Source organism: Emys orbicularis, chromosome 7, assembly GCF_028017835.1.
Source record: "Emys orbicularis isolate rEmyOrb1 chromosome 7, rEmyOrb1.hap1, whole genome shotgun sequence".
Taxonomy (NCBI): Eukaryota; Metazoa; Chordata; order Testudines; family Emydidae; genus Emys; species Emys orbicularis.
The window spans coordinates 113,034,901-113,058,582 of NC_088689.1; the positions used below are offsets into that span (position 1 = coordinate 113,034,901).

At 43.4% G+C, this 23,682-nt stretch overlaps 2 protein-coding genes and 1 non-coding gene across 3 annotated transcripts; all 3 read left to right on the forward strand.

Moving 5' to 3' along the window:
• Positions 1-3,571: 3,571 nt before the first annotated feature.
• Positions 3,572-13,325, forward strand: EFCAB12 (EF-hand calcium binding domain 12). Its single transcript, XM_065408762.1, has 8 exons — positions 3,572-4,084; positions 5,098-5,292; positions 6,475-6,637; positions 8,593-8,822; positions 9,891-10,104; positions 10,680-10,845; positions 12,086-12,181; positions 13,079-13,325. The coding sequence occupies exons 1-8, from the start codon at positions 3,572-3,574 to the stop codon at positions 13,323-13,325; spliced, it is 1,824 nt and encodes a 607-aa protein (XP_065264834.1).
• A 3,798-nt stretch (positions 13,326-17,123) lies between these two features.
• RPL32 (ribosomal protein L32) lies at positions 17,124-21,698 on the forward strand. The gene is made up of 4 exons (XM_065407521.1): positions 17,124-17,202; positions 18,602-18,702; positions 19,003-19,184; positions 21,517-21,698. Exons 2-4 carry the CDS (start codon positions 18,607-18,609, stop codon positions 21,644-21,646), a joined length of 408 nt encoding a protein of 135 aa, XP_065263593.1. The 5' UTR covers positions 17,124-17,202; positions 18,602-18,606; the 3' UTR covers positions 21,647-21,698.
• On the forward strand, positions 18,396-18,535 carry LOC135882013 (small nucleolar RNA SNORA7). The gene has a single exon (XR_010561571.1). It is a non-coding gene; the product is annotated as a small nucleolar RNA SNORA7 (small nucleolar RNA).
• Positions 21,699-23,682: the final 1,984 nt, after the last annotated feature.

Genomic DNA, 23,682 nt, shown 5'->3' on the forward strand with positions numbered 1-23,682 from the left:
ACCCACCCCTCGTCTAATCCAGTGTTCACTGGAGTTAAAGGAAAGACCAATGGATTTTAGATCAGTTCACTTCTGCTTTACTACTGAATAACCTCATTGACTGTAACAGGACTATTCACGGAAGTATGCACTAGGCTTGGTGTTATGTTTGCCAGATCAGACCCTAACTTGCTAACTTTTAAAGAGCTTCCTGCAGCTGACTTGTGACTATTACCGGTTTGTATTCATGTTGAGCAGGACTTTGACACCTGTGCATTCTTACAGCCCTGCTAACTACTCTTCCTTTGATAATTGTTTTGTTTTTACTGCTCACTAGCGATTAACTCTCTAGACTAGTTTTCAGCATTTCTTGCTACCATCCAGGTAGTGCCTTTCTTTTAGCATACTGTGGGCCTGATCCTGCAGAAATCGGAGCACTAATTAACTCCCGCTGAAGTCAAACACTTCACAAAATCAGGTCCAGAACAAGACTTCAGTGGGGCCCAACCTAGTGGGATATTGGTTAATGAGCCTTATTTTTCAATAAGATTTTTTTTAACACCTGAGCAGCTGTAAAATCCTTGGTTCTGAATTCATATTTGCCATATTTAAAGGAGTCAAACAGGTCCTAAAGATGCATCTATAATTACAAAAGCATGTAAACAACATGTAACGGTTGGGGCAAGGACCGGGTTGAAGCTCTGCATTTGACTCTAATCCATAATGCCTTCACCCTGTGAAGCACCTAATGAACTATACATACAGTGCAGCTTTAATCTATGCATCTCAAACTGGGTGTGTATTTTGACCCATTTTACAGATGGAAAGAATGAGATGGAGAGAGGTTAATGTTCTGACTTTCAAAGGTGCCGGACACATGCAGCTCCCACTGACTTCAGTGGGAATTGAGATGCTCAGCACATCAGAAAATCAAGCCCTTAATGATTTACCCAAGGCCATAGCATGACTCCTTAATGTACAACAGAATGGAATCCTCTTTTTGCTGACTCCTGGTCCCCTGCTTTAACCACCTCTCCAGACTTCCACATCTGTTGCATACTTGGTAATTGTTTTATTGAGTAGTTTTTGCAATATCTGAGTGCTTGTACCTTCATATTACATGAAGGTACAATGTCAAGAAAAGCAGGATTAATATTTAAGTGGGGGATATTTTAAGAAGAATATAATATGAAAAATGTGGGGCTCTTTTAAAGGTTACAACTAACTCTTTAAAACAACAACATAGCAATAAAATATTTCTATTCAAAGGGATTCTGGTGCCCAAATGTTCTGGAGATGGGGACCTTAAAAACCTGACTAACAGAGCCCAGCAATACATACAATAAAATTATAGTAGGTATTTGGTCCATAAAGTTAGCAGATTTAGCATCCGTTGAGAGGCCTTACACAGGCAATGAATGAATCACCCATTCAGACTTGGTCATTAAATTAACATGTACTGGAGATTTGTTTTCCCCCTTCACTAGAAGAGTACAGCATGAAGTGAAAACAACTGTTTGCAATGGCAGGGACTGCCCCCTCCTCTTTGGCTGCCATGGGGGCTTGGTGGAGAAGCTATGCATTATAGATATTAATAAAATGCCAAAGCCCGCTGCTGGGAAAAGCCTTTGACTATGTCAGGGGTTGGCAACCTTTCAGAAGCGATGTGCCGAGTCTTCATTTATTCACTCTAATTTAAGGTTTCACGTGCCAGTAATACATTTTAACGTTTTTAGAAGGTCTCTTTCTATAAGTCTATAATATATAACTAAACTATGGTTGTATGTAAAGCAAATAAGGTTTTTAAAATGTTTAATAAACTTCATTTAAAATTAAATTAAAATGCAGAGCCCCCCCGGACCGGTGGCCAGGACCCGGGCACTGTGAGTGCCACTGAAAATCAGCTCACGTGCCGCCTTCGGCACGCGTGCCATAGGTTGCCTACCCCTGGACTATGTGCTCCTCGGTCATTATAATCAAGGCACACAAACCTCTACATGCAGACAGGGAGCGTAGAACCTGAGGCCTCACAGCAATCAGGGGTCCCTTCACCATGGCCATGGGGGGGTTAAACTGAGGGTTCCCAGGCAGCGGAGTCCCTCTGTGCCCTGCCCCGGGCACCGGCTGCTCCCAGCCAGCTCAGGGGCAGGGGAGGTGGACGCGTGGCCGACCAGCAAGTGTGTGACTTGTCGCTCACACAACATCCAGGCCGATCCCTCCTCAGCCAATCAGGAGCCAGGACGCGGGGCCGTTGCTATGGTCTCCAAACTGCAACACTTCTCAGGCTCTGCACCAGCGGAAATGCAAGTGAGAGTAGCCGGGGCGGGTGCCTGCTCCTGCCTCCCGTCCCGTCCCGTGCCCCTGAGGGGGGCAGCCGCAGCTACCTGAGCTCCGGGGCAGCCTTGTGGGCCCCCCCCTGCCACGGGCCGGCGCGGTAGAGCTGGGTGTAGACTTGGCCAGCCTGTTCCGGGAGCAGCCAGGTAGGACAGGACTCTGGCCTGGCAGCCTGGAAGTCTCTGCTGTTTTGCAGCTGCATGGGAAGGAAAGGTGCCAGCGCCACGCCCATTACCAGCCCCTACTCGCTAAGACCCGGTCCACTTTGGCTTGACTCTGCTGAGACAGTTTAGCTTGAGACGCTGGGTCTGATGGCTACAGCAGGGACTTTAGCAGCTGTCATTCACTCCAGCCTCAGCATAGTAATGCCTGCTCTCCAGTCAAGCGTTTTAAAAAATTCCAGCATCATCTTGAGGTTGTCAGCTTGGCATTAGGAACACGGAACTGGCTGGTCTGGTTCTTGAGGTAGCGGCTAAATATTTTATAAAATGAAGCAAATTTCATTTTGCTGATGGCTGCAGGAAACGCATGCATACATATCAAATAAGACGGATGCTACCACTTACACTTGTTCTAAAGCAATATGAAGCACTAGAAAATTAGCATGATAATCTGAGCCTCTTCCAGGGTTGTGATGTCATGCCCTATACTTTGTGAATACTAATAAACACAAATGAGGACTAGAGAGATCCCAGAGTTCAGAAGCCTGTTGTGTGATGAATTATTGTGTTTTTTACTGTCTTTTACTGGACCAAAACTACCGAATAATACAAGACTAGCCCATTTCTAACTTCATATTGACACTCCTCCCCAACCTCTCTTGTGATGAAATAGTTATAATACGAAGCTTTCACATTGCACTTTTCATTCATAGATCTCAAAGTGCTTTACAAGTAGTTCAGTATCATTATCCCCATTTTACAGGTGTCATCCAGCAGGTCAGTGGCAGAGCCAGGAATTGAACCCAAGTCTTCTGAGTCCCTGTCCAGTGCTCTGAAAGGGGAAATGTAAATGTCACGATTAATTTCTTATATTTTATTATAAAGGAGGTCTGCACTGTCTGCACAAAAGTGTCCATCTAGGTTCCTTTTTATTGTATCATGCATTATTTCATCTTAGCTTTGGAAGGTCATATCTGATTTCAGCTCATTGTCATTTTTTTAAGGATCCCACAAATATTTCGAAGCAAAATTAACACCATTGAGTTTGACACACTGAATTTTGAAACAATTTATCTGGTTTTAGTTAAGGGGACACCATGACTGGGGAAGATTTGCTCAAAGACACTACCAGCGTCAAGCCGGAACTTGTCTTACAGCACTGTTTTAAACAATACAAACTCAGAGATTTGTATCCAAAGTTTTTCTTTAAAGTGAAACCAAGTAAATTTGGGCCACCCAAATCCAGACGTCGCATTATTATCGCACCTCCAATGGTAAGACCAGCTTCTGATGGTTCAAAACCCATTCAGATCACTGCCATCGATGCAAAGGAGGAAGCTGCTGCCTGGCAAGTGACCCCTGAGGTAGAAAGCTGTCCCCACACTCCAGAAGAACCTTCAGAGGCAGGAGATGATCTACCAAAGCTGGAAGCTTGGATAATGGAAAGGAGAAAGCTCCGGTCTCAACTGGATAGCCTTGTGGATGTTGAAAAATGGCTAAGTCAAAAACTTTGCACCACTGAGCAAGAAGATAGAGTCCTGGAAAACTTACAAAACTGCAGAGCAATGAGGAAGGCTGAAAGGCAGTTAGCTGCGACCAGAAATCTTGAAGTAAGTGTATGCCTCATTCCTCTGCCCTTTGAATTACTGCACTGCCGCACTTGGAAGTCACACCTCACTATTACACTGATCATTTGAATTTAACAACTGTAGCTAAACAGAGGGAGATTGGAGGGCAGTCAGGTAAGTTTTCTTTCTATGGGTGCTAGTATCAGTCACGTATCCTTGCAGATTCTCATCAGTAAAATTACAGAAAGTGAGATAATTATACAACCAACCTATTCAGATTGTTCCCCTGGAGACTAGTTACTTCTGTATAGGAAGAGGTAATTGAGCCAGGCTGCACTGGAGGAGTTTCTCTGAAATTCTACCTTTTGGGGCAACAGCTGCACTTTCCTGGAATTAGCTGAACATTCCATCCCTTAAAGCTGCAGGTTGACAGGGCACAGAGCAGTCCATCTGAAGTTCCTCTGTGTACTAACTCCCTGCTCCCCTGATGCTGGGCCCTGGCAATGCAACTATAGTGAAAACCCTGTAGTGAAAGACCCTGCAGGCTGGTGCTGCTGAATTCCTCCCCAATACAACCTCGGGGCATCCAGGAAGTTCAAAGTTGTCTATTGCTGGCCCTCCCATCCAGTCCCTACCTCTTCCATCAGCACTGCCTGCACTATGCATAGTCCTCATGGAGTGATTTGGGCGGTGTTGGGGACAGGGGTAAATGTGGAACAGTACTGCAGAGGTAGCACTTCCGTCTTGTGGGTCTCCAGGAAAAGCCTCCTGGACTCCAGTTCCCGCTGACCATGGAGGCAGAGGGGATTATATGGCCTCTGGTCAGGGTGAGGAAAGACTGAATCCAAAATAAGGTCATCTTGAGGGGTATGGAACATGCCAGGGCCAGGTCTTTTACTGGTGTAAATCAATATAACTCCATTAATGTCAATGGAGCTGTACCCATTTATACCAGCTGATCCTCCATCACTTTACACTCTTCACACTTCTATGTCCTGATTGAATTTCTCATTAGGATGAAACTGATCTCATGATTATTCTTCAATCTCTTCCAGAACCTGCTGCCAAAGCATGACCTGCCTCCTCGAAGAAGAGTCATCCCCATTATCAACGCTCCCTATCCCCAGTCCCTCATCACCCTGCATAACCTTCTGCACAAACAAAAGCTCAAGATGGTGGACTTATTCAGGAAGGCGGATAAGGACAAGAAGCAGTTCATGAGATCAGACTTCATTAAAGTTATCAAGGGGGTATGCAGAAAACAGGTTAAGAACATAAGGCTGAAATTCTGCCCTAGTTCTGTTGGTGTAACTCCCCTGAAGCCAACGAGAAGGGCTGATCTCACAACAATGGGTCCTCCTCTCCCCATGGTTACACTGATTTTAGAAATGATCTATGGGGAATTAATCTTCAGAGATTTTACTCCACAACCTGTGAAAATCTGTAGGGAGAAGGGAAAGAGAATTTAGCTGCATATTTAGATGACCCAAGAGATAGAGTGAATCCTAGCTGAGGACGAAACCCACAGCCACATTGTCCAAAAGAAACTCACAGGCCAATTCGGATTCTGCCCTATGTGCAGATCTGCTGTTGGTTTCCATAACAGTGATAATATAGGTTCCTTCAGTCTGAGGGAGCTCAAGATGCTTTACAGACCATTAATTAGCCTCACAACCCAAGCTGTGAGGTAGGGGTGTGTGAATGGAGAAGCAATGTGGTCCAGTGGGGAGGGTGCTGGACTGGACTCCAGACATCTAAGTTCTATTCCTGGCTGTCTTGCGGGCCTGCTGTGTGACTTGAGTAAGTCACTTCACCTCTTTGTACCTCAATTTCTCCTACCACCCTTTGTCTGTGGACTGTCATTTACAATTTATGTGTACAGTGCCTACCACAACACAGCCTTGATCTCAGTTGATGCCATTAGATGTTACTCTAATATGTCTAGTAACAATACTCATTTGACAGATGTTGAAACTGAAGGCCAAAGATGCAAAGTGACTTGTCCAAGGCCACCCAGCCTCTCAGTGGCAAAGCTGGGAGTAGACTCCATGGATCTTAATTCCCAGAGGTAATGGGCTTAATCTGCAGCAAGGGAGATTCAGGTTTGATATTAGAGAAAAAATTCTAACTTTAAGAATAGTTAATGTCTGGAATAGGGTTCAAGAGAGGTTGTAGAATCCCATCACTGGAAAGTCAGGGATGGTCTAGGTTTATATGGTCCTGCCACAGCACAGGGAGTGGGACTCGATAATTTCTCGAGATCCCTTCAGCCCTACATTTCTATGATTCTGTGATTCTCCAGCCAGCAGGCTACACCATCTTTCAATACCATGGTAGTAGTGCACATGGAGCAACTTCAGAACTGGTCCCAAGGGCTTTATGGCAGCCTTCAATCTTATTATGATCACATTTGAATTTTTTTCTTTTTAAAGGCCAAAGTCCCTATCAGTGACAATGACCTGGAAGATGTGATCATCTTCCTTACTTCTTCAAAACGTGGGAATTTTATAACCAGTGACGATCTGGTTGAATGTCAAAATATATGGCTGGATACAATGAGAGATCAGACGAAACAACCTGGGGAGGCAAAAACAGGTAAGAAAAAGGAACTCGCGGTAGGAAAATTATTCTTCATTCTTAGGAGCATGGGAATCGCCACACTGGGTCCATTTAGTACAACATCCTGTCTCCGACAATGGGCAGCAGCAGATGCTTCACATGAAGAGTAAGATGCCCACAGTAGCAGATGTGGAATAATCTGCCCCCACATTAGGTCTCATCCTGGTCATTAATAGAGATTTGCTTAAACCCTAAGTTTAATATCCTTTCCAGAATTTGGTTGACATTCTTGGCCCCCTTCAGCCAGACGGCTGAAAACTAGAACCTTTGACACAAATGCCCTTCCACTCAAACTCTGGGATTTTGGATAGGATGGACCCAAGATTCAAGCCACCCCTGGTTTTGCAAAACCCAACCTCCTTGGCTCATCTCTACGTGAAAGCTTGTTCGTGTACACGTGTTACCTTATGCTACAGTCTCACCAGTCAAGAGGTGAAAGGAGAAATGCCTAGAAGTGCTGAGAAATACGTAGCACTTTACAGCTTCAAAATACCCTGCAAACATTAACTTATTCCTCAGAGCACTTAATTGATATTTCTGAAATGCTTTGAGAGCCTCAGAGGAAAGACACTAGAGAAGGCCACAGTATTATTAAAGTATTAGGATTAAAGACAAATATCCCACTGGGGTAAGCATCATTATTTGTATTGTATAGCTGAGTAAACTGAGGCACAGAGAGGTTAAGTGACTTGCCCAAGGCCCAATGGTGAGTCAGTGTTGGAGCTGGGAACAGAACTCAGGGTGCCTCACACCAAGTCCTGTGCTCAGATGTTTCCTACAAACACTTATTTGGAGGGTTACAATTTAGTTCTCCCCCAGTTCGGGCCTATCACTATCACCGTTGCTGGGAAACAAAGGTCTGATTCTGAAGGAATGTGACAGAAGGCAGTATTTGCCAAGCACTTCCAAGTTGAGCTTCCATTCAGGAAAATGAAATCAGACACCACACCACTCTCCAACTCTGCCGTGTGTCATTAAAGGGCTCCCCTTATTTTAAGTCCTCATAATATGATCCTCCCTCTCTTTTCTTACGGGCTTTGAAATGGTTAACGATGTTGACGTTTAAAACATCATCCTTGGCTTCTGAGCAAGCAGCCACTGAACCGAACAAGGCAGCTCACGCAGCAGCGCTATTGTTTCAAGCTCCCTGCTACTTCAGGCAGACACCACTACCTTGGTTATGTTCGGGTCACATTTTGACGGTGAAACCATAACAGCGAGAGACTTTCTTTTTTTCAAACAGAAAGTTGCAAGTCAGAGTCTGGAGAATAATGGAGAGCTCTTGCCACCGTCTGCTCCTCCCCCACCCCCCAAGCTAGTTCTGGTCTCTCCACTCCCTCTGCCCCCATCTAGTCCTCCTTGCAATGGGCACTTTGGGAAGCACTGCTGTATGATCAATGTTACCTAATGTCAAACAAATTCTCTCTCAAATAAAGGTGGAAGGTACCATAGTCCAGCGGCGAGATGGGGAATCAGGGGATCTGGATTTTGGCCCTGGCAGAGATTTACTTGTAAAAGTCAGTCTGCCTCTCTGTATCTCAGTTTCCCGATGTATAAAATGTGGATAATGACACATCCTCTTTTGTAAAGCTCTGTGAATCAAGTGTTATCATTAGTAAAGGGGGTGGAGGGAGGAGGGTCAACATAAACCCAGGAACTCTTTAGTTACTTTCAAGACTTTTCAATAAAACGCTTTAAGGAATCATTTCAAACTAGAGGTGGGTTAAGCTGTAAAATGCAGGTCTGGCTACAAATCTGGATCCAGAGCTCAAGGCTGTTGGTATCCAGAGTTCCGGTCTAAGCCTGTTGCTAACTCAAATTTGCACAGAAAGCAAAGCCCCTTGTTCATTCTTTCATGAGTTCTGATCAGTTCAGAAGTTTATTTTCTGCTACATGCTAAGATAATGTCTTTGTTTCTTGTGATTCTACAGCATGTCCCCGATTTCACACCCGAAAAGCTGTTTCTAAAACTGTTAGTCGTCCAGCATCTGCTGCTGGCAAAACCAAATTGACACAGCCACTAGCTCCTAGTGAACCTGGAGCAAAGTTAACACTGTTAGAAGTTCCTCCTATCCACACCGAACCGGATCACAGACCTCTAACCTATGAGGAAATGGAGGAGATTGGGAAGAGATGCAGAGATAGGAAACGATGGGAGAAGGTACTGCATATCTGCAGAGAAATTATTCATTTACTTATGCTTTGCATTTCAGGCCTTCCCATGCGTCTGACAGATTGAGGATGAAATAGCAGTTTAGAAAAAACAAACCAAAACAAGGGCTTTTAATGTGAATATTATTGATTAGTAATCTTTTGCCCTTCTGTATATAGCACCTTCTATCTGACGCTCTCCCTTTATAAACAATTAATTTTGCCTCCAGCACTCTGAGGTATAGGTATTTTATTCCCTTCCTTACAGAGGGGTGAAGAGAGGCACAGCTAAATATAAGTGATTTACATACCCCAGAATGGAAAGTCCATCAAGGTCATCTTTTCTACTCCATCTGCTCACCAAAACAGGATTAATCCCTATGGGATATCTGCAAGCACTTTGTCCTGTCTTGTTTTCTATATATCCCGCAGCAGGACTCACAATGAGTCAGTAGCAGAGTTGGGAATAGAACTCAGGAGTTCTCTCTCCCACCACTGTGTGCTCTAACCACTAGGTAGCACTGCTGCTGGGAGAGGTTCTTAAAAAAAAAAATCAGGATGCATTGGCCCAGCTATTTGCATCTTCTGAAACTAACAATCTCACCTCCCAGGGTTTGATGAATCTCCAGGGCACACATTGTAATGGAAATTAATGCTAAAGACATTCCAAGAGCAAGGGGAACAAAACTATAAGGCTCAGTTTTTCAAAAGATCTCTGAAAAATCAACTACAGTGTTTTCTAGTGCAAACTCTTGTGCAATTCACTGCTGTGTAGACAACTAATGCACCACTCGAAATGGGGCTTATGCGGGATATGAGTGTGCCTGGGCCTTGTACTGGCCCTCTACACAAGATGGATTTCATTCACAAATCAGTGCCTGTGCTCATGAAAACACAGTTACCCATTTTGCATGCACAGTACTCCATTTGTACACACAAACAGTGCCTTCTGAGCCACAGTCATCCCTGGCGTAACTTCACTGAGGTGAGTGGAATTACACCAGGGATTCATTTAGCCCTTTGGCCATGAAAATGTTCTATCCAGCTACTCTAATGGGGACCTGCCCTTTACTTGCAGGCCAAGGTCAATCCAATACAATGGCTGGAACGCTGTCGACTGGTGAGATCTGGAAACAAGGCCATTGATGAACATTGCTTGCCATCTACAATGGAGAGTGAAATGGGGGAAATAATTGATCAGCATCGAAGGACCTGCTACATGGTCTATCTGCAGTGTCTCAAATTATGCAAAGAATATAACATTCCACTTACCGAAAAGGTCCTGGAAAAAGGTAAAGCAAAACCTCAGGCTTGGTGTAAATGGGCTACCTCAGAACAATTCAGGCTAAGCTTTGCCCTCCAGCCCAAATGCATGGCTCTTATTTTAGGATTTCCTATGGGTGGGAAACAGACGCTAAAGTAGATGGGTGAAGAATGAGGTGTATTTGCAGTTCCGTGTATAGCAACAGGATTGGTCTAGCAGTGGATGCTGCTGGTTAGGATTAAAATACATTGAGAGCGCTAGGGAAGGATTGGACTAGCAAGCGGTGCTCCAAATCAGGAGTGAGGCTCCTAGGGTAGAGCGGTGTTAGGAGATTCCAGCTCAGCCTAGCAAGAGATACTGCAGGTGAAGACAAGAGATGGACTGGCAGGACTGGAATAGCAGGAGTGCTGCAGGTCAGGAATGAAGAGCACTGGGAGAGCTCTGTAGATTAAGCTTGCACAGGGTCTGCCTGCACTACGCCAGACTCAAACCATTTCTGTTAGTCCCTCACTTCACTGAGCTCATAATCCATTCAAAACGTTTAGCAGGTCATGTGCCATATAGTTATTACTGCTTTGTTTTTATTGCGTTCTTTGCTGACAGCCCTGCTGTACCCAGGAGACAAAATAATAAAAGAAGGAGCATATGTGCGGAAGATCAGACAGCCGGGGGGTCCCTATACAACGATGGATGGGAGTCACCACCAAAGACGACTGCTTTTAAGCAGACAAGGATTAAGAAATGCATTAAAAAGGAACGCCAAAAATGGGTTTGTTCAAAGAGTTTCTACTGTAGTGGACCACTTAGTGGGCTATAAACCTATAGTGACTTATCTCCAAGCAGCAGCATGGCCTAGTAGCTGAAACACTGGACTGGAAATCAGGAGACCAGGGTCTTTTCCAATTTCTGCCACTGATCTGCTGTGTGACCTTGAGCAAATCACTTCACTTTTCTGTTCCTTTGTTTCTCTTCTTGCCCTTTGTCTATTTAGAGTGCAAGATCTTTGCGGCAGAGACTTGGTGTATGTCAAATGCTAACACAATGATGCCCCAGTCTTAGTTTATTAATAATAATTAAAAGGGATGCTGGTATAACATCAGTAGGCAGGCTTCAGGCTTTTTTTTTTTAGACAAGCAGGCAAAAGTTGTTGATTTTGGTGGGGGGTGGGAATTTTCCTTCACTAGCTCAAGTGTCTCTTCCAGGGCATGTGTACCCTATAGCAGATGACCATGTTTGCTTTAGGTATGGAGCATACAGTTTCCCCTGCTGGCCCTGTAATCCAGTGTCCATGAGACACAAGGGAAAGTCACACACAGTATGCCCAATTCGCCTGTTACTGTCACTGGTTTGACAACAGTGTAACTCAGAGTAACTCCACTGAAGTCAACTATTTACGTGGATGTAAGTAAGAGAAGAATCAGATCCAATGGGTGGAAACGTTCCTGCTGCCATCTTGTGATTCATTCCTCTTTGCCCAAACCCCATTTTGCTGGCCCTTCTGGCGAGACATGATACAGCATCCAATATGGTGTGTATCTGTATTGGGATGAAATAGATTCGGGGGCAGCCTCTGATAAGTTCATGACAGTGAATGACCCAGATTCTCCTCTCAGTTCCACTGACACTGTAGCACTGGTGTCAATGTGTGTTGTCATCTGTACAAAGGGGCTAGTGCTACTTACCCACCTACCTCACGGGGCATTGGGAGGATTGCTTCATTGATGTCTGTACAGTGCCTTGAACTTACCAAGTGCTATACAGATGTTAAGTATTCTTATGTACCATGATGATGGTGAAAACCTGAACGGAACATCTAGTACAATTACTTATTCAGCATCTTTCCCCACTGCATTATTATTTATGTAGCTCCATGGATACACCTGATAATTTACAGACATGTAGAAAGATAAGGGAATTTTCCCCAATGAGCTTCTAGTCTGTTGGTTGAGATCTCTACCACAAAGTGTATTCATAGTTTGAAATGATTCCTGTTTGATCTTCCCTGCTAGAATGCATGGTACAGGGATTAAGGGGCAACTACATGGAAAGCAGAAGGCATACAGAGGCAGCTGGATGTCATTTGAGGATTATGAACAGTTAACAAGGTCTGTGCAGAGAATGGTTTACTCCATATACAATAGCGAAGCAGAGGCAACCAATGGCTAAGTTGGCTTCAAGAACACTCTTTCCCAACAACCAGTCAGACACAGCTTTATTCAGAAGCTACTGGAGTTCTGAAGCCTTGTCAGTATGGGAGAGTTTTACCAGTTATACTGATATAGTTTTACAGAGTAGGTATACTGGTATAACCTCATATGTAGATACACTTGTACCAGAATACGGGTGGCCATATGGTGGGTTATAAATACATATAATTTAATATAATTTTGCCTGCATTTGTACTGTGGTCGTGGGTGGCCGGTGACCCGGCCATTGGGGGAGGCTAGTCCCCTCTCCCTTCCCCCTTCCCCACAGGAGCCCAGAGCACCCCAGCGCTGGGTCACTGGGCAGCACAGACGCAGCGCCCCAGCCCCGGAGCGCTGGGCGGCATGGCCGCAGTGCCCCCAGCCTCTGGCGGCCAGGTGACACGGTCCGAGTGCTAGGCGGGCAGCGTGGCCCCAGCGCCAGCTGCCCCGAGTCCCTGTGGCAAGCCGCCCAGGCCAGGGCAGAGCGCCGGGAACTGCAGGAGGGGGGCTGAGGATGGAGCGCGGCCATGGCCATGCCAGGCTGTTTGGGGAGGCACAGCCTCCCCCAGCCTATGATACCCGCCGCCCATGACTGTGGTTTCATTTCAGTATGTGGCTCTCTGCCACTTTCTATCCTGAGCTGTTCTGCCATGTTCCTGTTAAACAGCTGCCACATTCCACCCCACAATTGGCTGCATTTCAGTGATGGTTAAAGAAATCCCTGGACAATGAATATAATTAATTGAGCATTTTGATTTCTTTAAGTGAAAGGCATTATATAAATATGTTATTGATTATTTAGCTCATATTTTTCAGACGTCTGCATGCGAAGTGGTCTAATCTGAGCTACAAGTCTCACGACAATAACTTCTGGCCAGGTCACCTTCTGGACAAGCTGCGTATTTACCTCCCACAGATAGAGCCTAATCAGGAGCATGCCCTGTTCAGCTATGTTCATCCAACACCACCTGTCTATCCTGGCGTCTACAACCCACATCGCAGCTGGCCAATCAGTGACCAGGGATACGTGACCTATGGAAATACTGAGACTCAAAAGTATTGATGTTGTCTGGGACAGTAATGCTATGCATAATGAAAGCTTTGTGATCCCTCAGTCACCTCCATGGACTTAGGCCACCATCATAAGCAAAATAAAGCTATCAAAGCTATAAAAGTACGCCTTCCCAAAGTTATGGGGGACTTGACAGAGCAGTTGACTTCTAGATTGGCAAGTTTCTGTTCCTTGTGACTCATAACACAATACTTGGGGACAGTCAATGAAATTGAAAGGTGGCAAATTCAAAACTGATAATATTAGACTGTGGAACTCGGCACCATAAGACATTGTTGAGGCTAAGAATTTAGAAAGATTCAAAAAGGGATGGAGCATTCATAAAGATAAGAATATTTAGACTTATAATAGTTAATGCTAATAAAAATTCTGGGAGAGATATTAACCTCATATTTCAGGACAAAAACCAAATTAACTATTAAGGATCAGGATAAAACCTAATTTGGGGGTCAGATTATTCCACAGCCACCTATTGTAGAGTTTCTTGCACTTTCCACTGGAGTGTCTGGTGGTAGCCACTGTCCAAGACAGGATACTACACTCAGATCTGATTGAATCTGGCAATTCCTCTGTTCCTGTGATTCGAATCCAGCTCTTTGGTGACCCATGTAAAATGCACATGGCAAGTCTCAGTCTAGTTTCCACCAGCAGATAGATCCAAGTCACAAAAACTGCCATCACAACTAGCCGCACTTATTGGCAGCCTTGGGATGGAAGAGTGAGTGGACCATGATGGTGACTAAACTAACCTGTCACACCCGTAGAGGTCAGGGTCAAGGCACATGGGTGTGGGAGGGGAGGGGAAACTTGCTCTCCTGCTGCCCACACTGTACCTGTTCAGAAGGATTTTGCTTTCCATGATAAAAATGTCTTGATGGACCAACTCTTGAAACCTGCCAATTCTCACACAGCCTGGGGACACTAGACTATGAGAGAAGGAACACTGGTTGTTGGGACACTGGTCTTATCCCGGCCCATTTGAGCAGCATGATGGGATCTTTAACTGCCTCCTGCTCAGCCAGAGATGGGGGGGGGGTAGTGACCCCAATTTAATTTAACAGGCTGATGAAAGATTTAAATATAAATATAGATATAAATAAATAAATGTACCTTTCTCCTCCCCTGCAAAAAAAAAAAAAAAAGAAGGCCAATCTCATAGAGAAGGGAATTTTATTTTAAAACATTTTTCAACAGCAGGTTCTGATGTAGAGTTTTCATACTATATGGAATGCATGTTTTAGCTATTCATTTTGAACTGTATTCTCTTTCTTCAAAACACAGTACAAGTAGCAATCAAATGGAATTTATGGAGATCTCTCAGTAACATGGATTATGGTTATTTAGCTATGCTGTATACAATTTAACCAGACAGTTCCAGGCATAAAGATCTTTCCTTGAAAATATTTATGAACAGGCTAGTTAGTAAATAGAAAAGCTTTAGAACACTGAATGTTATGCACCTCACAGTACTGTGAATAGCTGGTGCCAATCAGACAAGTGTAATTACAAAAATGTCTCAAAAAATAAAAATCAAGTTTGTTTTTTACATTAAGTTGTGGCTTTAGTCATAAAATACAATGTACACGATGGGGTTTTTTATTTATTTTTAAAAGATCTGCTCTAGGAATTATCTTGGGGAAGTTCACTGGCCTGTGCTGTGTAAGAGGTCAGAGTAGATGATCACAATGGCCCCTTCTGGCCTTTGAACATATGAAACAATAAATGGGTTTATTCAAATTGTTAAATCACTAGTCACATTGGAAACTTTCAGAGTTTACAATTCTAACAGTGATGTCTGCTCAGCAGGTTGAATGCACCTACTTCATTGCTGAGCGACCCAAGTGAAATTCCAGAGAATGCGCCAGCATGTGTTATTACTGATCAGGCTTGAGTGGAACGTTAACTGATGATCAACAGCATCACTGGGGAGATGTGGGACCAGGAGCAAATGACCAGCAGTGTGCTGCTATTTTAACAGAAAATTACAAAGTATAACATCCCAAGAGATCCTAGAGTGCTTTGCAGGCATCATCTGCTACTATTGAAATACACCAGCAAGCAGGTTGGTGTGATAGTCTTTACAACTTCTCAGTCTGTGCTCCTCTAATAACCCCTGCTCCACACAGAGCTTAAAGCCATAATTAGGGCCCCCTTTATGCAGATACTTAACTTTAAGCACACGAGTAGTCCTATTAACTTCCAGAGTCTACTCAGGAGTTTAAAGTTAAAACAGTTACATAGGTACTTGCAAGACTGGATTCTAGAACTAGGATATCCCTACAGGAGAGGATAGAGATAGGATCTTACAAAAATATGATAGGATCCTCAAACAAGCTTAGCAAGGGTATAAATGGGATTCTGAAGGAAAAGGCATAAACAGATAAAATATGTTCCCAAAGACTTGATATACCATTGAAAGCTTTAAGAACATTCTAGTCCCAGGGTTCTCTAAAAGTACATCCACTCAACAGAGTCCCACTTGAGTCTCTGCTTAGAATCCATTGACTCATTTCATTTTATGGATGAGCCCTATTGGGGTAGATACCTGGACCTCCCAGGTGCATCCTATAAGAGAGGCTGCAAACAACCTCATATAGCCATGTGGACTTAATCCCAGTCATATAAGGTAACCTCACCCTAAAGTAAAATTATTAGAAAAATACCAATTTATTCCTTTGCTGGTATCCTATAGTGACTGTCAAATTCTCCCAAAGCCTATTTCTAGGCAGGGAACTAAGGGATACATTTCAAAAACTAGAATTGCAAGGGCAATGCAGGGACACAGAATGCAGTTACCTGTACCTAGATTTGGTTAAATCCTCAGGGCGAAGAGCTAGTCTTGTGATAAGTGCCAGGTCGTTTCTAATTATCAGGGCAGCCAAAACTTCCCAGATTAGTTTTACATCCTGTCCAAAAATATCACTAATTGCATGAGCCAACTGGATCCAGTTGCAGGAGGACTGAAACCTAAGTGAAACGCAGAAAATTAAACATTGCGTAAAAGATGAGCTTTGAGAAAAAACACCAACAGTTTGTGTCCTGTGATAAAAACAGCAAAAGTTGACAACACTAGCAAGAAACAGACATTTAAGAAATATTTTATCTGGAAACGTCCCTAAAAAATAAGAAAAATCCTTAATATTAATAGAAAATACATTGTAAAGAGTTTATATAGGTATATTTATTAATATTACATTATTATAAAAATATTGATTTCGTAAAGCAACATTTTATGCAACCAACAATTAATATTTGAAGCTTTGTTACCTGACAATCTCCCGTGAAGACGCAGGAAAAAAAACATGTTAATAAAATGAAAAAAGTAAATAAATGAAAACAGCCAAAAACGTAGTAATCTGCTTCCGAAGAAGTGGGTATTCACCCACGAAAGCTCATGCTCCAATACGTCTGTTAGTCTATAAAGTGCCACAGGACTCTTTGCTCCTAATCTGCCCTTGGGTGCCATGTGGCATCAACGCTGCAGTATCCGAAACCTGCCACTAGATGGCCCTCAGATAGTGGTATCAGTACTGGCGGAAGTAGCTTCATTCTCGCTCCTCTGGCTGTTGCCTATGCCGTTGGCGGAAGTTGCTTGGAGATAGGTCCTGGCAGATTATAGTTGGTATTATTGTAGAAAAACTACGAGTCATTTTAACATCTGTTATTCTCTTAAATAAATACTCTCTGGTCTTCATCTAACCATCTTAGTTACTAGGGTTAGGAGGCTGGTTCAGAGTCCCCCTTTCTGGGTCCTGATCAGGGATCTGGCCTGCCAGGACCTTCAGGAGTTACCTCATCAGCCCGCGCGCTCGGCCGTTCTCTCTCTCTCAGCGGCGCTGCCTCTCAGGGTGGCCGCCATTAGGAACTGGTAAGTGCCGCGCCGGTCGGGATCTGTCGCCATCGGTGCCCGGGGACCCGCTAGCCTGGCCCTGCAGTCTCCCAAGGCCCGTTGGCGGCTCCCTACTTCAGCGCTCCGGGGTATTTCCCGGCGGGGGCGAATTATTGTGGCCGCGGAGCCCAGGCCGCGGAGCCGGGGGGTTGCCTGGCGGCCGAGCCGGATTCGGGAGCGGGATGCAGGGAAGGGGGGTTAGGCGAGCATGGGGGTGTGGTGGGCCGCTCCGGGAGGGGCGAGTTCTGGGCTCCCCGACTGAAGGGGTGGATTCATTCGCCGGCCCTGGGAAAGCAGGGGGCAGAGCAGGAGACCCCTTGGCCCCCAGCGCTGGGTGACCGGAGCTTTCTTCTTCCCCCCCCTCCCCCCCGCTCGGGCTGCCAGGGGAGGGGGAAGGGGGTCCCGTCTCCGAATGCTGGGGGCGCTGGGGCTGCAGCTTGGGGAAACGGGGCATCGTCCCCCACCCCTGCAGGGGCTCCAGTGTCGCCTCGGCTGTGCGCCTGGAAACCCAGTGGCAAGAGGACTGCTTGGGGGGAGAAGGGGTGCGTGATTGGAGGGAACCTACTAGGATCCCCCAAAATGTCGTCCTCCTACTGAGTGGTAATTTACTCACACGAGTGATCACGCGGACGTCACTATCTAATCTCTTTATACTACTGTGCTGAACATCCTAGTATGTGAGCATCGTTCACCTCTAGTCAACCAAGATCACACTGGAAATCCCAATTTAAAGTGGTTGCATAAGCCACTGTGTTGGCCAGTGGAAGTAGGAGCCTTGCTGTAGGTAAGGGAAAGGCCTTGAGGGTTAATGCTAGAGGGAGTTATTGCATTGCACAGGGGAAACCAAAACGTTCTTTAATGGACACACAACTCAAATTGAAATAGCATCTGTTGAGATGATACTGGAGAGATCTAGCTGGGATGGGGGGGCAAGATTATATTTACTTTTCTAGTTTCTATGGAATGGAAACTAGTACATGCTGCAAGGATGGCTTTTTAGACTCAGCTGTTTGGCCACAAACTGGAAGGAGTCTAGTAACAGCCACAGAACTGGGAGGATGGGTGGGATCATTTGGGAATTAAGCTCCTAAAAACGTCTTGTGCCAGTTCTGTGATACAACTTGCAAAGACATTTTATTCCCAAATAACTTTGACTCGTGTGGGCAAAATGGGACCTCCCCGGGACCGCATCTGGAGAGCTTTCAGTACTCTTCCAGCTTCGGAAGCAGGAGGGAGAACTACTGCAGAGGAATACCCATTCCATTGCTAGCTTTGGAAGTGGCTAGTTAATGGAAGGCAATCTGCTACAGGTTTGAGTGAGATGACTTATTGCCATCTTGTTCTGTGGCCTTTCTTATCTGTGTTTTATCTATCGTAGACACCATGCCTGCCCTCAGACCCCTGGTGAAACCTAAGATCGTCAAGAAGAGAACCAAGAAGTTCATCCGCCATCAATCAGATCGCTATGTCAAGATCAAGGTATGCATCCCTCTGAACAAAAAAAAATTGGAAAAGAGTGTCTAAATCTTAAAGCCTGAGAAGTGACTATATTTAGTCGCTATGATGAGGTCAAACATAAAAAGTATCTTTAATTATCGAGAATCAGAAATGTGGATTTTCTGTAATAACACCATGGTAGAGGTTCCTTGCAGATGTGCTTGTAATGTTGTAGGATGTGAGAAATGTTTGTTTGAAAAAGATCACGTCCACCCTGAATCTTTGGATTTATTCTTCATGATCGTGCAATTGTATTCTTAAAACTTCCTTGCATTTCTGTAGCGCAACTGGCGTAAACCAAGAGGTATCGATAACAGAGCTCGCAGGAGGTTCAAGGGCCAAATCTTGATGCCCAACATTGGTTATGGTAGCAATAGAAAGACGAAACACATGCTGCCCACAGGATTCAAAAAGTTTCTGGTCCACAACGTCAAAGAACTTGAGGTGCTGATGATGAGTAACAAGTAAGTTGGGAAAGATCTCTTTAAAACTCATTCAAAATGTTTGTCTTAAACTAACCCTGGTATTCTGTGATGCAGGTTTACACTTCAGTTCTGTTGTAATTTTGTGATCAAAATCAAAGTTCTCAAGGGGCGGGATGGGGGGGCAGGAGTGCAGGGCAAGTTTCAAGGGAGGAGAGAGATCCAGTGAAATGGTTAGAATCTGCTAGATTTTAAGCCCAAGGTGCTCTGTTCTCTTTTTCTCCTGCCTTTGCCTGTCGCTGGAGCTGCTCCCTCTTCTTGCCCATCTATACCATGCTTTGCGCCCAGGAAGTACCATGCCATTATTCAGGGCCTTAGCTCATTGGGGCCTCAATCATGTTTGGAGGCCTTTGGACACTACTGACCTATGCATAAGAGGATGAACATGCAGTCCTGCTTGTCAAAGTATTCAACTTCTTGACATCTCTTAAGTGGAACCTTCCTGGAGCAGAATCTGGGAGGGGATGAACTGAAACTAGCCCTAGCCTGCAACTGCTCTAACCACCCTTGTACAGCATTCCTATCCCTCTGCAATATCAACTTGCTGACCAGCCTGTACCCTCCAACTCAAAACCAAGTCGTGGTTCCTTGCTGTTCCTGTAATACCATGGTTTTTTGGGAACAACAAAAGACTGTGAGATGTGACCATAAAGGATTTTGGGAATTGAGGTAAAAAACCAAGGTTGTATTTGAGTTTTGGGGTCCAAGGTGGAGAGAGCTTGAGAACACCTGCTTAAAAGAACAGAATTAGACATTCTATTTAAGTACAGTGCATCGTCCTGTTCAGCCTTTGAGAGGATCATTTTATGATCAAACATTCAAAGGGTAGAAATAATTTTGAACTTTGATTAAACAAACCCTAAATTTTGCTTTGTATAGGTTTTTGTAGATCTTATTCTTGTGGTACAGGCTTCCTGAGTAACTACATTATAGAACCATAAAAATGTAGGGCGGAAGGGCCCTGGAGAAGTCATGTAGTCCTCCTTAACTCTAATGTTGAGCAGGACCAAGTAGGCCTTTCCTGACTGGTTTGTGTAATCTGTTCTTTAAAACCTCCACTGATGGGGATTCCACAACCTCCCTTTAACTTAAGTATCATGATTGGTCTTAATATCACACTAAATTCAGGGTCTGATTTGACAATGTGCTGAATACCTCCATGTCTACAAACTGCTGCAGCAGCAGCATCCTAGAAAATAGTACTAGGCAGATGGATTTGCTTTCATCAACTTGATATTTAGGTGCTATAAGGACAAGGTGGAAACACAGTAATGATTTAGGAATAATGTGTGCTAAGATTGCATTTTTCTTAATACAGTATTTGTTAAATTGCACAAGCAAAAGATCATAGTCATGTCGTAACTAATAGAGGCTTTATAAAATGACAGACTTAATTCTTTAAACAGTAACCTTTTATCCTTGTAAATGCATCTGATGACTTGTGTATTGCAGGAAACCTATTTGGTCCCTGGTATATTTTGAATTACATTTTCTAACTATGTATTACATTTTGCTGTAACTAAACTGAGCCCCACAAGGAAACTGAGTTGGAACTATCAGTGGTAGGGCTTGAGTCACTACTGACATGAGTGGATGCAACCTGGCTGTTTTCATTAGATCTGCACTGCCTTATTCCAGCAGTAACTCAATCCGAGGATGTTAGCGATAATGCAGAGAAGTGGGATCAGGAGAGGAAAATGTAGTTGGTATTTGAAGAGAATAGTAGACGGTTCAGTAGCAGGGTAGGGGAGTGTGTTGCTACTTGGGAGCAGGAAGCTGGTACTAATATTTTGTGATTTGACACACTGTCCTACTGCAAGAGTTAATCTTCTACAGCAGTGGGCAGATGAGAAATGGAGAAAGGAAATGAAGTGCAAGTGGAATATTTGGGCTGTTAAACTTTTGTAGATTTTGCTAAAATACCAGATTAAAACCTACTCATCTTTCAACTAACATGGTGTTCAGAATTTAGATTTAATGTTTACATTCAAACTTAAGCCTATTTAGTTCTAGTTATAAATAGTCCAGAAGAATGTTGCAGAGGAGTAACTGCTTAAATTATGAATTCTCATCAGACACCAGCTAATACTATATTTGGTTCTTCAAATATTTATTTTAACTTTCTTGCAAAAATACTTTATTAGAGCTGCTTGCTTGTTCTTTCCCTACACAATGCATGCACACTTAGCTCAATATTTCCATTCCTGTGCTGCTTAAAAGGGGGAGACTTTTCCCCCCTAGGCTGTGAATTGAATACTGGCCTGCCTTATGCTGCTGAAATACTGATTCTTTATCCATATTAATATTTTAATAGGTCTTATTGTGCAGAGATTGCTCACAACGTTTCCTCCAAGAATCGCAAGGTAATCGTGGAACGAGCAGCTCAGCTTGCTATCAAGATCACCAATCCAAATGCCAGACTGCGCAGTGAGGAAAACGAATAAATGGTCTCCTCCTCTGTGTAACTGTAATTAATAAAATACAAAAAAGCCACAATGTGATGGTATGTGTTGAATGGTTGTATTAAGTCTTCATCAGACCAGACCTCAATGAAGATTTCATCTCCCTATGAAATATTAGTGAAAAAGTGAGACTAAAGGCAGACTGAGTGCCTCAGTTTTCCTTCTGTGCTGTTCTTAAAGGTGGAGGGAAAGAACTGCACTATTGCAATGGTGTGAAATTGCACTGGTACTGAATTAGCCTTCATTTTCCTACTGTAAGTCTTAAGGTCCTTATTTCATGCATAAGTGTAGAAAGCTTATTGAATTCAAAAGGAGGCCTCTAATGGGGCTACTACAGTGAATACTGTTACACTTTGTCTAGAGCATTTCTAAGCTGCCTGTTCACTTCCTGTTCCATTGCGGGGGGGAACTCATATATATAAATCATCTTTGAATTTAAAGACTCACGGTAGGAAGCTGAAAGGGGAATGGGAGTACAGCACCCTTTGAATTGCCCCACTACTACTTCTGTTAAGGAACACTAATATTCCAGGAAGTATAGTAGTACACCATGCTGTATGGTTAAGACTAGTATAAATCTTCCTGATGGGGACACTTGCTAAGATAGTGGGCAAGTTCTTGTAGTTAAGTGTGGGTTTTTTTTTTTTTTTTTTTAAAGTGTGTATTTTTTTTTAAATTCAGTGGTGCTGCAACTCAATACTGTGTAGAGATGACTTGCATTAGTTAACAGGTACTATTCTCTGGTAGTAGTTAATACCTAATGCTTTAGAGCAAAGGAAAGATTCTGTGCTATAACTGTGAGATTGGAAACTTGCACCTTGCACTGTTGGAGCATAGCATATGGAATGCAATCGTGGGAGAATTAATAGAAAAAGAATTAAAATGTAATGGTCTTCTGAAATGTCACATGAGTATAACTCCCTCAAGTAGTTTAAGGGACAGACTAGGAGCAGCATAGCTGAAATGCTGTGGTTAACCAAATGTGTTTTACTTCTATTAAATATTGGAGCAGATACAGCTTCAAAAATACATCTTTATTTTCCTAGGATGCCACTCATACCAAGTGGAAAGGTCTCACACTTTGCACTATAAATAGGACTGTTAAAATGTTTCACACTAACCACTCAGTCAAAAACAGGAAACAACCTGAAATGAAAGATTACAAATACATGTCTGCAAGAAGTGTTATGGCTTCATTCTCTGGTTTACCATTACTCCATCTGTCATTCTTGTTACAGAATTTTCCCTGTGCAGGGCAGGATTTGAGCAAGATAACTATTGACAAGTTCTTGTATGGTGTGCAAAAGAGCTAATTTACATTCATGCAACTTAGTAGTTGCCTTATACTATTTTACTAGATATTTGATACCAGAGTACTGAAGGCAGGTCTCTTCTACAGCTGTATGCTGTATTTCTTTAGTTCTAATGACTACAGTTTGGAATACATCAATGCTTTGGTATCTGACAGTCACAACCAAGAGTCTGTAGTTAGCCAGTGGAACACTGCTGACAACTTAATACAGGAAAAGACTGCTGCATATATAAAAAGATTAAAGAAATACTTTTTGTGGAAGATTAAAATGATAATTTAAAACAGATGCCATTCTATTTTGGAAGAAACTTGATTTTAGTTACTTTGTACGGTCAAACTTCTTGAGAATGAAAAATCGAGTGAGCTTTGCCTTTTGCTGCCATAAAAATTACTAGAATATCAATAAAATTGTGAATTTAGCTACACCGAAAACCAGTAGAGCTTGAAAGAAATTCTGCTCAAGTGCAGTTTATAGTAAACATTAGCTAATATCTTAGTGTGGGGTGTCTTAATTTTGAAAACAGGGCTGTGGTACTGCCATTTAACTGGTTCTGAGTTTCAGGACATTTGCTCTTAATTTTTAAACTAGTGTAGTCTAGTGAAAAGGATAGAAAGACCTTCTGCAGACAAGTTACCTTGGATAGAAATGCATGTGTAATGGCAAAAATGAAAACTAAGTTGCCTTTAAACTACTGTCCTTATTCAA

What these genes read in the sequence shown, in the direction of transcription:
- EFCAB12 (XM_065408762.1), top strand. Translation starts at nt 3,572, where the DNA reads ATGACTGGGGAAGATTTGCTCAAAGACACTACCAGCGTCAAGCCGGAA. An exon ending in ATAGGAAACGATGGGAGAAG is followed by an intron (nt 8,823 to 9,890) that starts GTACTGCATATC and finishes CTTTACTTGCAG; the next exon opens with GCCAAGGTCAATCCAATACA. An exon ending in CGAAAAGGTCCTGGAAAAAG is followed by an intron (nt 10,105 to 10,679) that starts GTAAAGCAAAAC and finishes CTTTGCTGACAG; the next exon opens with CCCTGCTGTACCCAGGAGAC.
- RPL32 (XM_065407521.1), top strand. Translation starts at nt 18,607, where the DNA reads ATGCCTGCCCTCAGACCCCTGGTGAAACCTAAGATCGTCAAGAAGAGA. An exon ending in ATCGCTATGTCAAGATCAAG is followed by an intron (nt 18,703 to 19,002) that starts GTATGCATCCCT and finishes GCATTTCTGTAG; the next exon opens with CGCAACTGGCGTAAACCAAG. An exon ending in GTGCTGATGATGAGTAACAA is followed by an intron (nt 19,185 to 21,516) that starts GTAAGTTGGGAA and finishes ATATTTTAATAG; the next exon opens with GTCTTATTGTGCAGAGATTG.